At 34.0% G+C, this 13,919-nt stretch overlaps 1 protein-coding gene and 1 non-coding gene across 4 annotated transcripts in view; one reads left to right on the top strand and one right to left on the bottom strand.

The window, feature by feature from the left end:
• Window positions 1–4,074: 4,074 nt before the first annotated feature.
• Trnat-agu (transfer RNA threonine (anticodon AGU)) lies at window positions 4,075–4,146 on the top strand. Its single transcript has one exon. It is a non-coding gene; the product is annotated as a tRNA-Thr (tRNA).
• A 6,966-nt stretch (window positions 4,147–11,112) lies between these two features.
• The window catches only part of LOC127871171 (uncharacterized), a 7,963-nt gene continuing 5,156 nt past the window's right edge, over window positions 11,113–13,919 (bottom strand). For all 3 annotated transcript variants that reach the window (XM_052413908.1, XM_052413907.1, XM_052413909.1), the window contains exons 5-7: window positions 13,200–13,372; window positions 12,469–12,628; window positions 11,113–12,163 (exon numbers count right to left, since the gene is read on the bottom strand). In XM_052413908.1, coding sequence (XP_052269868.1) covers window positions 11,916–12,163; window positions 12,469–12,628; window positions 13,200–13,372 — 581 coding nt within the window. In that variant the 3' untranslated portion in view covers window positions 11,113–11,915. The remainder of the gene's footprint in view (window positions 12,164–12,468; window positions 12,629–13,199; window positions 13,373–13,919) is intronic.

The raw sequence follows: 13,919 nt of genomic DNA, 5'->3' as shown, positions 1-13,919 counted from the left end.
CTGACTTCTATAAACATATTTTTATAACTGACTTTCAGACGACAAACTACGGAATCCGGATTGTGTCATCTATAATATCGCCCTTCTTTAATCAAGTGCGACACACGACACACGAAGCGAAACACGCGACAGTCGCGGCAACGCAAGATATTTTGCGCGACAGTTGCGACGACGCACGATATATTTAACACGAAATATCGCCCTTGTGAAGGTTTCCCAAAAGGCGATATATCGTGTTAAATATATCATGCGTCGCCGCGACTGTCGTGCAAAATGTCGTGCGTCGCCTCGACTGTCTTGAAAAATTTCGTGTATCGCTTCGTGTGTAGTGTCTCGCGTTCAAAGGGCGACGAGCGAAACACGAAGCGACGCACGATATTTTGCCCAGGGGTCAGATCAAAATTCTCAATTGTGCACTGTCGCATATCGTCGCTGTCGTTCTCAAACCTCGTAGCTACAAAATGCCAAGTTTTCAGGAGAGAGAAAAATACGTCTCATTTTTTAAAACGATGTTTTAGAAATTGAAGCTGCAATATACGGTATAAGCCGTTGACGCGTAAGTCATACTTATAAGTCATACTGATGTTCAGAAATGGTAGCTACGATATTTTGTCACCACAGTTGTGTCATTTGTATAAGCACGGAGCGTCCTTGGTATGAGGTACGACAATTCGTCCTGATAGGAAACCTCGTAGCTGCAAATATAAAAACGTTTTTGTCAAACTTGTCCAAACGAAATGACGTAGCTATAGGTGAAATGACGTCGCTACGACTTTTCGCCGGAAAAAAAGCCTACAATCAAGCTACAACATTTCGTCACGTGCATTTTTAAAGGGCTCTGATTGGCGTAGAGCTACGAGATATAGCGCAAAACACGCACCAGACTTCATATATTCGGAAAAGACGAAAAAACATTTTTGAAAAATTTGGAGCTACGAGGTTTGAGAACGACAGCGACGATATATGCTCATAGCTACCATGTGTTTAGGTTTATTGCTAATAGTATAGAAGGAGATAGTGGACAGGACGGACGGCCGAACAGACGGCGGACATAACCACATTATGCCCCCGCTCCAACTCGGAGCGTGGGAATATTTTTTTAAATATATATTGAAAACAATGCCATAAAAACCACAAAGATACTGATACTTATATGTAACTTTGATATGACACATTTTGGACGACTAACTTTTAAACAAACGCTGTAGTTATTGAATCTATCATAATCTCCAAAAGTGATCTTGTAGTTGAAAGAGATGTTTGTGCAAATGCAATACACGATATGATTTCAGGAGAAGTGATTTTTTTTAAATGTAAATGCATATTATTGCAAGTTTTTTTTTAAGACTGATGTATTAAGGAAATCAAGATATGAGTTACCTAGATAGGTTGTTTTTTTCGTTTGTTCCAAACATTGCTTGATACTCTTGAGTTATGTGAATGTGTCAAATGCCTAACGAATTCATTCGAACTCAAATGGGTTTTTTTCATGTATGTAAAAGCTGAGTGCTCTTGAAAATATAAGTAGAGACATAGTTGAAGAAATGACATAACACATATCATGGTTTATTTTGATATAAACAATTAAGAAACTTGCATCATGGCATATACGGTGTAATTATGTTTAACTTTTAGAAACTATATTTCAGATTTGGCTATGCATACTTTATAAAAAATCACTACAAACATCAGCAGCACAGTTTCTGTCTGGATAATGTGGTTCATTTTATGCTTTCCGGTGGTTAATAGAGAAATATCAGTGAATTAAAACTGATAATTTCACTGTTTTAAACATTGCAAATTAACAGTGAAAATAATCGATAATTTTTACTGTTTACTGTGAAATGATGTATTTTTTTGACGAAATGACGTCATTATTCCAGCAATATTCTTTAGTTAAACTCTTAAACAATGTATATAAACTGTGAAAAAAATCATAAAGTAAAAACAAAATGTTGAATTCGGTGGAATATCGATTTAAATTCACTCGTGATCATAGAAAATATGTCTTTCTATGATCACTCGTGAATTAAGTCGATAATCATCAAATAAAATACATTAAATTCATTAAAACATTACTGAAAATTGTTGATATACGTTCTCATATCTCGTATATCAGCCACTCCACTACCCATCTTCTTAAAAATAGGTTAACTAATTCATTTGGTCGGTATGTTTTTCGAACTGAATTAATATAATACTACAGTAAGTAACGTGATTACAAAAACACCTATACTGAACCACATAACATTCTAACAAACAAAAATATTGAACAAACACCTGCCAACTTTATAAAGGATGGGTAGGTATTTCGTGTCAAACCCTTTAACATTTGAGAGCGAACATAGGTATGCATTGACCTGCGGGCTTTTGATACGATTTCAACCAAAATGGCACGTTTGATATAATAGATAACCATCCGATCTCAAACTTACACACAGTCTCCTTCATTTCATCGTCAAACAAAAAATCATTAAAACTGTTGGGTTGTATAAATACAAATTTATGTCAGAAAAGACACAATAAAGCCAATCGGGTTGTAAAAGACTGGTACATATTAATCTTGATAAAAATGTGTTGCAATTTTGCGTTTGACGTACTTTTTATTTAAACAAGAAGTAGACAATAACAGACATTATTGGCTGAATTGACTCACTTAGTAACTTGATATTTAACTCTCAAACAAATGATTCACATTATGGATGCCGGTCTATTTTAAAATTAATAATATTTTAAAACATGTATAAAATTGTGAACTTTTAAAGGACGTTGCCTCCGATATACATCTGAAGAGTTTGCAACCGTTAATACTGCTACTGTCATGCAGAATAAATAAACGTTTTTATTTCTAAATAAGGCTTCTAATGACTATCTGAAAACTGCCTTTGCATTTTTGTAAAAAGAAAATCGCGTCAATGCAGCTAATGAACTCAATAATTATAAAATAAACCGTATTTGTTTTTTGAATAAAAAGCACTGTCATCAATAATAAATACTGTACATGTATATATTTTTTTTTAAACACTGATCAGCATATTACAATACTTTTTATAAAATTGTCAATTTCTTAAAACAAAATCATTGTTTCACGAAAACATACATAATCTCCTTAGTGATATAGATTTTTATCTTAAGATCGTCCGTTAGTTTTTATTTTTTATTTTTTTTTTTATATAAAAGAAACAGCGGGCAATTACATAGATTTACATGTCCAAAATAAGCGGTTAAAGGAAGTAACTCATGAATAATTCGACTTTTTAAACATTGAATTATCTGGTCGGTCAAACAACAAATACTTGCCTGTATATCGTTTTTTCATTGGTGTCGGAGCATTGTGATAATGTGATTTAATTTGATGCTTTGTGTGTGACAACACACTCACATCTATAAACTGAACCCACTCCATCTCACAGACTGCTATCTTTACCCCTTGATGAGTACGTAAAATTCACGAAATAGTAACGATTTGATACTTTAAATGACATGTTTAATATGTTTAAAACAAATAACAAATACAATTGCAAAATACCATTTAGGTAGGACACGTTGTCGTCTGAATGCACATTGTTTATCTATAGATAACGTTTTTAAATTTAGACTGACACATACATTTCATTATTGCAAATATTTTTTTCCTGTAAACCGTCTCAATAGTTTTGTTGCTAGAGCGCCTGCCCATAGATCAGTGGCTAGAGCGCCCTTAGTTCGATCCCAGCTGGAGCCTTTAATACTAAGCATATGTTTTATTTTTACACTTATATTCTATGAGGAGGCTTATATACATAGTCTAAATGCGTCCGCCACTACAGGTTTTGACAGGTAAAACACGTTTTACTGTTTGGACAAAACGTTTATTTATTTAAATAAAAAAACGAACAGACATGGGCGAATAACAAAAACCGAACGTACTCTAATCAGACTCCAGTTAAGATCGTACAAACGGCCAAATGTTTGCTGAACAGGCGCTTTTGACGCCATACTCAACATCTGTTATAAAAGAATACATAACATAGATAATCATAGATAGTTCGAACAATACAGGCAATTGTCTTTGATGGTGACATTTTATATATCGGCTCCATGGCTCAGTGGCAGAGCGCCTGTCTAGTAAACAGGAGGTCGTGGGTTCGATCCCCACTGGAGCCTTTTCACCATGACTCGAAATATTTCCATTCGGGATGGGATATGAACATAGTATTTCCCGTCTGACAGAATATTTCTTTAGCAAATAAATACTTTTTATAATTTTTTAATCTCGAACAAATACCTCTTTTAACAACTCATTTATTTGCATAGATGATTCTTTTAATATCAATCCATATCTAATCGCGTCATACAAATGCAATCTAACATTGACTTTGACCTTACTTGGCCATAATTATTAACGTGATCTTTTATTGGAGTTTAATTAGATTGTAGCGTTTGGGCAAGCCTCAAAAGAACGCTTACAATTCATAATTTATGCTTAACTAGTAGTTGCTAATTTTCATCTGCTAATGTCAATCCAAAAATTTAATCCAACTTTACTTTAACCTTAATATAATAATATCCCGGAGGGCATATAGTGATCGCACTGTCCGTTTTTCCGTCCCTCCGTCCGTCTGTCTCTCTGTCAGTCACACTTTGCGTTTAGGTTTCGAAAATGCTCATAACTTACATGTCTCTTCAGATGCAAAATTTATATTTGGTTCGCATGTGTATATGGACAAGGCCTTTCCATACGCACCCAAATGTTGACCCTTTTGACCTTGTCCTTGAACTTAGGGTCCGCGTTTAGGTTTCGAAAAATGAGCTTAGGTTTCGAAAAATGCTCATAATTTCTATCAAAGCGTTTATCGGGGGCATATGTCATCCTATCGAGACAGCTCTTGTTTTTCACTAAAAAAAATTTAAAATGTCCGTTCGTGACAGGTAATGGACGAGTTTTTTCATACTTTTCCGTTTAGCAAGAATAATGTGCTTAGTGTAACATGGTACTTGTTATTGATTGTGACCATTCACTATTCGCCCATACCATGTAAACCTTACTTTGATATTGACTTTAACATTGATATACGTGTACAGTAATTTAAATTCGCTGTTTCTTTATTTACAGGTTTTGACCGTTAAGCACTGCTTGCAATCAAGTTGATACTTTCACGGTTGTTTCAAATGACCACCCACAGTTAACCAATATAATTCAACTTCACTTCACACTTAGACCTAATTTGGACGAGAATGTCATACTGTCATCGGCCAAAGAAATGCTTGGGAATGAGAGAAAGAAGACCAAGCCATGGGTAACGACCGAAATCATGGATTTGTGTGCCCCAAAAAAGAACTGAGGCATAAGAAGTACACAAGCCTGGACTCATGGGCAAAATACCAAAAAGAGAACAGGGTAATGAAGTTGAAAGAGGCCAATGAGTAACGGATTGAGAAACAATGTATAATCATCGACAAGAGATGACCGCAGGCAGCAGAAACAAGGCCACCATAACTCTCAAGACCCTCACGAAGACCAATAAACCTAAGGCCAGTGTTACAATGAAAAGATCATCAACATTAATGCAGAATCATCTTGAGGAACACCTGCATGCCATTGTGAGCAATTGCACAACGTAATCAACTGTTAGAAAGCTTTCGGCCGCGTGTGACATGATGGCCTATATGGCATTTTATGTGAGCAAATCATGAAAATATAATTGTCAGAGTAATCTATTAAAAAATACTTTCTTAAACTCTAAAAATTATTTTTGCATTCATTTGTTTTCAATTGCTTACGTTAAAGAAATCGTTGGTTCATGCTTAATACATCAAATTGCAAGTTTATGACGTGATTAATGTTTATGACGTTATTCATGCTGCAACATCCGTCAAATTTCCTGCTTATTAGTTGACCATCAGCAGCCGAAATCAGCGTTTTAGATGGAAAACTTGTAAGAACTTGCTGAAAATAAATGAAAATCAAATGAATTTAAATGTAACCACATAGGTAATTCTGGATATCGAAGAGATATGCTGCTCAGAATGTTTGCAAAATATATTAGATATATTTGTCGTCAATCTCTTATTTCATATTATGTAGATAAATGGGCAACCTAATGAAAAATGATTTATCCTAATAATTTAACCTGTATGTTGTGCAATTAAATATCCAGGCATTCCTTAGTGACTAAGTAAGCATTCATTGAAAATGGCCGGCATGTGATCTTAACCAACTTGTACAAGAGCGTCAACCTGTGGGAACGTTGTCTGTTTTAGAGTTGTGGAAAGTCCAACTTGTGTAACATTTCTGTGACACAACCAGGCTGACTCGAGCGGCAGTCTCTGGTGATGAACCTTGCGGCTGATCGCTGTTAACCCACTAGGCACTAGTACGCTGTACATGTCTGTTTGGTGGAATGGATAGCATACAAAAGTGGTATATTATAGCTTTGATTTGTAAAGTGGTAGGAATGCATTTTTGCTGCAGACTAAAGGGCAGTCACTGAGGTTTGTTCTGAGAAATTCAAGAGTAGAGTAAGCACGCTTTGTTATATTGGTTATATAGGTTTTCCATTCCTTATCCTATGATAAAAATAATACGAATGTAGGGGTTTTCTGGTACTATTTTGTTAATATTGTAAAATAAGCTAATTTTGTGTTTGGAAGTTTAAAGACAACATTTCTCTGCGTTGAATTACATTCCCAATTCGTTGAACGTTTTCGAGCTCATTATGTAGGATTTCATGATTTTTTAATGAGTGTATAGGTCTGTAAAAGATACCCAGAGCGATAGCCGTGATTAAGTTAGGCGAGAACTATGTGTTTGTTAAGATTGTTTAGAATGTGGTTTGCAGATGATCTGCTCGAGAAGTTTGGTAGTGATACTGGTCAAGGATACAGGGCGGTAATTTTCCGCTATCTGACGGATTCCCATATTGTAGACTAGTACTATGTTGGCATTTCTCAAATCTTCGGCAATTCTCCAGGGTTGATTGATTGCTAGAAGATAGAGCTAATAGCTGGCGTTAGTTCGGTGGCAAATGCATGGAGGAATTAGTTGAGTTGACGCCAGGACCTATAGCTTCGTGATATTAAAATTCTTGAGTAGTTTGTGTACACCTTCTTGACCAATCGCACGTGTAGGAAATTGTTTTTGTTACATTGCCTGAGAGTTCTGGTGTCTGTTGTTTTGTGTTATTGGCCTGTAGACCTTCATTGATAATTCTTTTAACATGCTCCAATTCGTTTCTTACGTTCCTTTTAGAGTTTTTTCACTTTGTCAACTTGTTTGATGTTCCAACTTTTTTTATATAGGACATTTTATATAGGCGTTCTTTCTTCTATATTACTGGTTTCACTTTTCTCGGGATCAATCGTGTTGAGTTTTAAGTTAATTCATTTTTAAGGGAGGTTTGCGACTTTGATCAGGTATATTTGAAGCCTTGTTCATACTAAATATTTGTTTTCATAATGCACGCAATTATAAGTGCTCATGTATAACTCCATATTCAACAAGCAATCAGATTTGTTTATTTACTAAAACCTTTGTGTAACAAATATGATTGGTCAATGGAAATATGATGTATGATATTTTGACTCATGAATATGAATGAATAACGTGTATTTCTTTACAGATACCGTTCGTAAATTGACCATGCAAAATCCCTGATTTTGAGAGATCAACACTCGACTGGAACTCACTTGCTGTATACCTGTATATGGACATTTGCATAATGGAATAAATAAATCAAGTCCGATAAGTTCTTCATTACGTCATTTCCTGTTTGTTTGTTTTTTTGACGTCAATGTAGAATTGTTTTGTTGATAAATACAAAGAAAAACAAACTTTGAAAAAGCCTATTTAGGCGAAATATATCAGACAAGAGTGGAAGTTGTTCTCTGTAAAGTATATTTATCCCTACTAGATATGAAACTGAGTACATAATATTTATTTCGATGTCGTTCTTGATTGGGGATTTTGCGTTAAAGAATCTATCTGTTTTGCATTGTGTATATATTAGAGTAAAACGTCTGTATTGATCTATAGGCGATGATTGTTTTTTGTCCGGGTTTTTTGTTTTATAAGGCATATCCTTCAAAGTAAGTCATAAAATGTGCAGTTTTCAATCAAAGTATCAAATATTAATTTCAATTTAAAGTCACGCGTTGGACAATAGTAACTTCCGTGATAGTTGTTATGTAAAGTTTTTTTTATACAGATTAGGGATCTTATAATAATAATAAAACCTCAGAGTTTTCTTAAAATAATAAATCTTTTGAGGAACAGATGAACAACGCGTATTCTGGGATAAAAGTAGGAGATACAGATTGGAGATACCAAAAACAAACACCACTACTTACCCAGTTATGATACATATTTTAAGAAAAGAACACATGTGTAATGTTCCTTTAATAAGTAGATACTGTAGCTTTTAATGTAAATAAATCGATTGATTTTTCTCTCTTGATCTTTCTATTAGCAAATATGCTATATCCAAGTACAAACGTAACTGAAGCATTGATTATTGATTACTTTTAAAGTAATGCTAAATCATTTAAGCAGAATTTTTATGAGAGTATACATAAAGACAGATAAACGCTTTTTAACGACCCTTAATGTTCTCTGTAGAATTTTCTCTAAATAAAAACACGAACATTTAAAAATTCCTTTTTTATTTTATACAATCTGACGACTTTGTGTATAGAGCTTTTACTTCGTATTGTCATTTTTAAGAAATACTTTTGTTTACAATTGGTTATTCTTCAAACGTTAATCACTTGATTCGAATGCAACTTCAGGCACATTTTTATAGTAGACAAACGTTTTTCCCATATAGGAATGTTTACATATTATACATAAAAATAGCTTCGACAATTTCTGCACTAATTAGACTTTACAATTAGTCTAAGAAAAAGAACTTGCTTGACAAACTAGGCAGACATGCTTGCCATGATCTCACCAGACAACAATTAAGACGGTGAACAAACTAGGCAGACATGCTTGCCATGATCTCACCAGACAACAATTAAGACGGTGAACAAACTAGGCAGACATGCTTGCCATGATCTCACCAGACAACAATTAAGACGGTGAACAAACTAGGCAGCCATGCTTGCCATGATCTCACCAGACAACAATTAAGACGGTGAACAAACTAGGCAGACATGCTTGCCATGATCTCACCAGACAACAATTAAGACGGTGAACAAACTAGGCAGACATGCTTGCCATGATCTCACCAGACAACAATTAAGACGGTGAACAAACTAGTCAGACATGCTTGCCATGATCTCACCAGACAACAATTAAGACGGTGAACAAACTAGGCAGCCATGCTTGCCATGATCTCACCAGACAACAAGTAAGACGGTGAACATTATTGAATCACAACTCATAGTAAGAGTCTTACTTTATTTTCAAAGATCGGATATTGCCGTGCTATATTTATGTGTCAAATAACGGAAAACAAAGATGTTCCGGATGTCCCTAGCTGAAAGGCATAGTCATGTTGAGTGAGTCAATCATGTTGCTCAAACAGACAGTTACTTCGAATTTTAACAGGCATTGTAGGATAGTTTGAAACAAATTGTCGGCGTGTGTCGACGGCTTAACTAATGACCCTGTTTACAGGTCAATGTCAAAATCGGGCATGTTACAGCAAGTACTATGGTAAGTGTCCTAAAATATCAAATATCGATCATTAATCATGTGGCAGACTTACTTCATCATTCATCAGATGCATTGTGTACAACCAATGTCTCTCATCCTAATCTTTTTGCACATAGTGCATGTGTTCGGAGCTTAAATATCAAATATACTTCTTTTTAAATTAATCACAATATGACTGTCATTTAAACATCGGGTGTCACACGTTGCCGGTTGAAATCTATTATCACGTTGCAGGCAATACAAGTATTCAGACCGTCGGTTTCGTTTTGCAGATTATGTGGAAACGCTTAGTTATATTAAAATATCCATTTTTTCGATTGGTTTTTTTTTCGTTTCGTTTTGAATTTCATTACGACCAATGGGTTGTTTTATATATGTATAGTAGAACAATATGGTAGAAAAAAAGTCGTGTGCCTGTTTTTTACATGTATGGCATTGTGTGCAAACCTGAGAATTCAACAAATTGGTTCATAATGTCCGAATTAAATCACACTTTGACCGTCTTTTGAAACATCGTATAAAACACTAACATAACGACAGTCTTTTCAAAGTATCAGAATTGTCATTTAAGTTAATTCTTGTAACGTGCACTTTTATTGAAGGATACTTCCCGCTGTTTACATTTAATACGATGATTAGTATATTGTTGAATTGTTATCTGATGTGTTATTAAAAAAGTCCAGTTATGCGTTTTTCTTGGTGCGTTATTAAATGTGGATGCTATCATTTGATATTTGCTATTGTAATATCAGACATTCTCGTTCATTATATATTGCATTTTGTTTTTGTGAAGATATAGATGAACGAAGATAATCGAAGATTTTTCGTGTTTGTTTTAATTACATGTAAAAAGACCAAAACTTTTAAATTACACTAATGCTGTCATACAGAGATTGTAAATTAATGATGTAATTTGATTTGTTTCTATCATTCCGTCGATAAACGCAAAGATAAGAATACGAGAATGGCATGTGAACTGGCTTATACATTGAAACACGAGAATAATATACGAGGTAAGATAACACTCGTAATTATCTTCGGCCCAAAAGTGAGTCTGTGTTCTGACACTTAACAAAAAGGAACATATTTCTTTAAACCTGAATTCTACAAGCGCTGTCCTTTTTTGTAAACTGACTGGATATATGCATGATATGTATGAATAGATGGGTTTGTGTAGATCATCCTACACGAACTGATCAACTTGAACTTTCTTTGAGAAATGGTCCTATCTTTAGAGCTTGTGTGTCATTTGCTGTGTTGAAAATTACATTTAGATACAGAATTTGATTATTCAACATTCTTTTTCTTGATCGCTACACGAGTGAATATTTATGTTGCTATGTTTATTTAGAGTTAAAATACTTTTTTATTGCAATGTTTAAGTTGAATACGTTTTTTATATTATCTCCACAACATTTTTAATTTATTTCATTATTAACATCACGTTGTCGAAACTTTATAGAAAACATAAGACATACATTTTCAAATTTTTATTTTAACACTACATTTGTTAAAAGGCACATGTATGCATTTTATATAAATACATCTATTAACTTTAAGCTGTTTGTTTTTCATATAACAAATTGAGTCCCTCATAAGTATTAGGTAACCACCATCATTTAACCCTTTGCATGCTGGGAAATTTGTCGTCTGCTAAAATGTCGTCTGCTGAATTTCTAAAATTAGCATTTTCTTCGATTTTTTTCAAAGAATATTATCAGAATAGCAAACAGTTTGGATCCTGATGAGACGCCACGTTTTGTGGCGTCTCATCTGGATCCAAACTGTTTGCAAAGGCCTTCAAAATTCGGTTCCCGCACTGAATGGGTTAAAATAAAATGGGCGGTGTAATGCATTTGTCAAATAATGTATTGCAAAACTCAGAACATTGTACAATGAACAAAAGACAATAAATACGCAAACATAATTTAATTCTGAACATATACTTTCACGAAATTTTACTCATGCATTTTTCACATAATTACTTTAATTAGAAAATGACACCCAAAACACCTTTTCGCCAAAAATAAATACTTTAATAAAACCGAGTCTTACGTTTAAAATCCATTATTATGCATGCTTTATAACTGCGTTTCAACAGTAAAGAATACAACTATTCGTGAACGTAAATTTACTTACAGGAGTGCATTCTTTAAATGTTTTGTCACTAAAAGGGATTTCAACGATTAACTATATATTTCTGACAAACACGTCAAAGATGTCGTTCATAATACACCCTCAATTTTGCAACACATAATGATTGGTGAATGCACAATTGTCACATAATCACACAATGAGGTGTAAGCACGTGCACGGCATCATCTCCCCGTTCAGTTATCGGTCTATTGCCCCATGTCACTATTCCACAATATCTATGCAGAGCCATGTACTCTGCTTGAACACAGTTATATTGAAAACAAAACATCATACATTCAGATACCGTAGCGATATCATATCTGTTCTTATAATGATGTCCGCGGTCTCCAGTGAAATGTCCCCTTTTTACCGTATATGTAGTAACACCTCCTGAAACAAATATTCAGAATTGATACACAAACTATTATAATGTACGCGGTTATCAAAATACTATCCTATTAAAATCTAATCTCTACATCTCTACATATATTTTGAGGGATTTGGGGCAAAGGGAGATAATGTTAAATGTATATATAATTTTATATTGTCAAAAATAATTAGTTCAATGAGACTTTGTGCTATACTCGCTTTATAGTTCAATAAATAATACTATTTTTACAAATAGAATAAATAAAATGTAAACATTAAAACTAAATGAAGGTAGTAAACATATGATGTTTAAATATAAAAGTAACCTGTCAGTTCAAGTGTTGTTGAGCTATTGTCCAATTCAGATATTAAGTCGTATTGAAACAAGTAGAACAGATTTCGCTGTGTATCGTGTACAATCACATAGCTGGGTACCCATCCGTCAAGCATGTTGAGACGAGCAACTCCAATAGTAATTGATATTATCTGAAGTAAATATACAATTTATCAGCACACACTAAACTTCATCGTGTGTTCATGTTCACGTAGGTGAAGCACTTTATATTTGTCAGAAGATATTTAACAACATAATATGATTCAATTGCTGTTATAAAGGCCATGTTGATTGTAAATGAACCATATGATGCTACAAAACATGAAATTGTCTTTTTTCCAAAGCGCTCATACAAATTCTTGTTGCGATAAATTAAAAATTTGTCTGGTACGGAAAAAACATTTGGGCTCATTGACATGCTGCAGGAAAAACATGTACATACATGTGGTTGATATTGTTATATATTTTTATGTATTTTTGTAGACTAGTGTAAGTCAGTGCATAGTTATATGAACTCATTTTACTTGTAAATGTACATAGCGTATGCGTTTCCGCTATATCTTAGTATAAATAAAAGATTTAATTACAAATGCTAGTTCATTTTACGAGAAAATTTTATTTTAATACAAAGTACACAAAATACAAGTTTTACTATCTACAGGCTGTTTTGAGAGACAAGAAATTACTACACCAAAACCATATACATGAGTTGATAAAACGTACAGTTCCAACATCAGGTAGGAAATTGTAAGAGTCATCAACGCTTTTACGATCGAATTTTCCAAGAAGCACTATGTTTCCAGTTTCCCCATTCGTTCCTTTAAGCCTTATGGTCACGATTCCGTCTGTACCATCATCTTTCTTAGAAGTGACAACGCGTATTTTATAATCGGTACCTAAACCAAAAAGCTCAACATTAAAAAAAATGACAGGTGTGGGGTATCTACAGAAAAAGTGCATACTTATGTATATGAAAGACTTACAAATACAGTTTTTGGATCAAGATGATAACGTCAACAGCTCCTGACACGTCCGTACGTTTATTTTCATTCAACTTACAACGCATATGACACATCTCGTGTGAAGTTATTTCTTTGAACAATACAACAACAACAGTTTAAGCAATAATGTATGGATGATTGGGACAACCATTTGTTGGAGGTTGGTTTTTAGCTGATTTGTTTTTATAAATCATCGAACGAATCCAAAACATACTTCCGACTGTTCTCATGTAATACATATTTCGAAACTTCAAAACGAATAAAATACAATAAGGCGCTCTGATAAGTAATTTGATTTTGTAATTCGTTTTTTGTCAGAGTGGTTAGCATTACTGAGTAAATCCCAAAGTTTCATAAAATAGTGGGATTGACTAAGATTTAATAGAGATTATCGGAACGAAGAACAGAAAAAAGATGTGAATATCGTTGCATTTTTTCTGTA

This window comes from Dreissena polymorpha, chromosome 3 (assembly GCF_020536995.1).
Source record: "Dreissena polymorpha isolate Duluth1 chromosome 3, UMN_Dpol_1.0, whole genome shotgun sequence".
NCBI classification, from domain to species: Eukaryota; Metazoa; Mollusca; class Bivalvia; order Myida; family Dreissenidae; genus Dreissena; species Dreissena polymorpha.
This window is presented reverse-complemented; position numbering and strand designations above follow the sequence as displayed.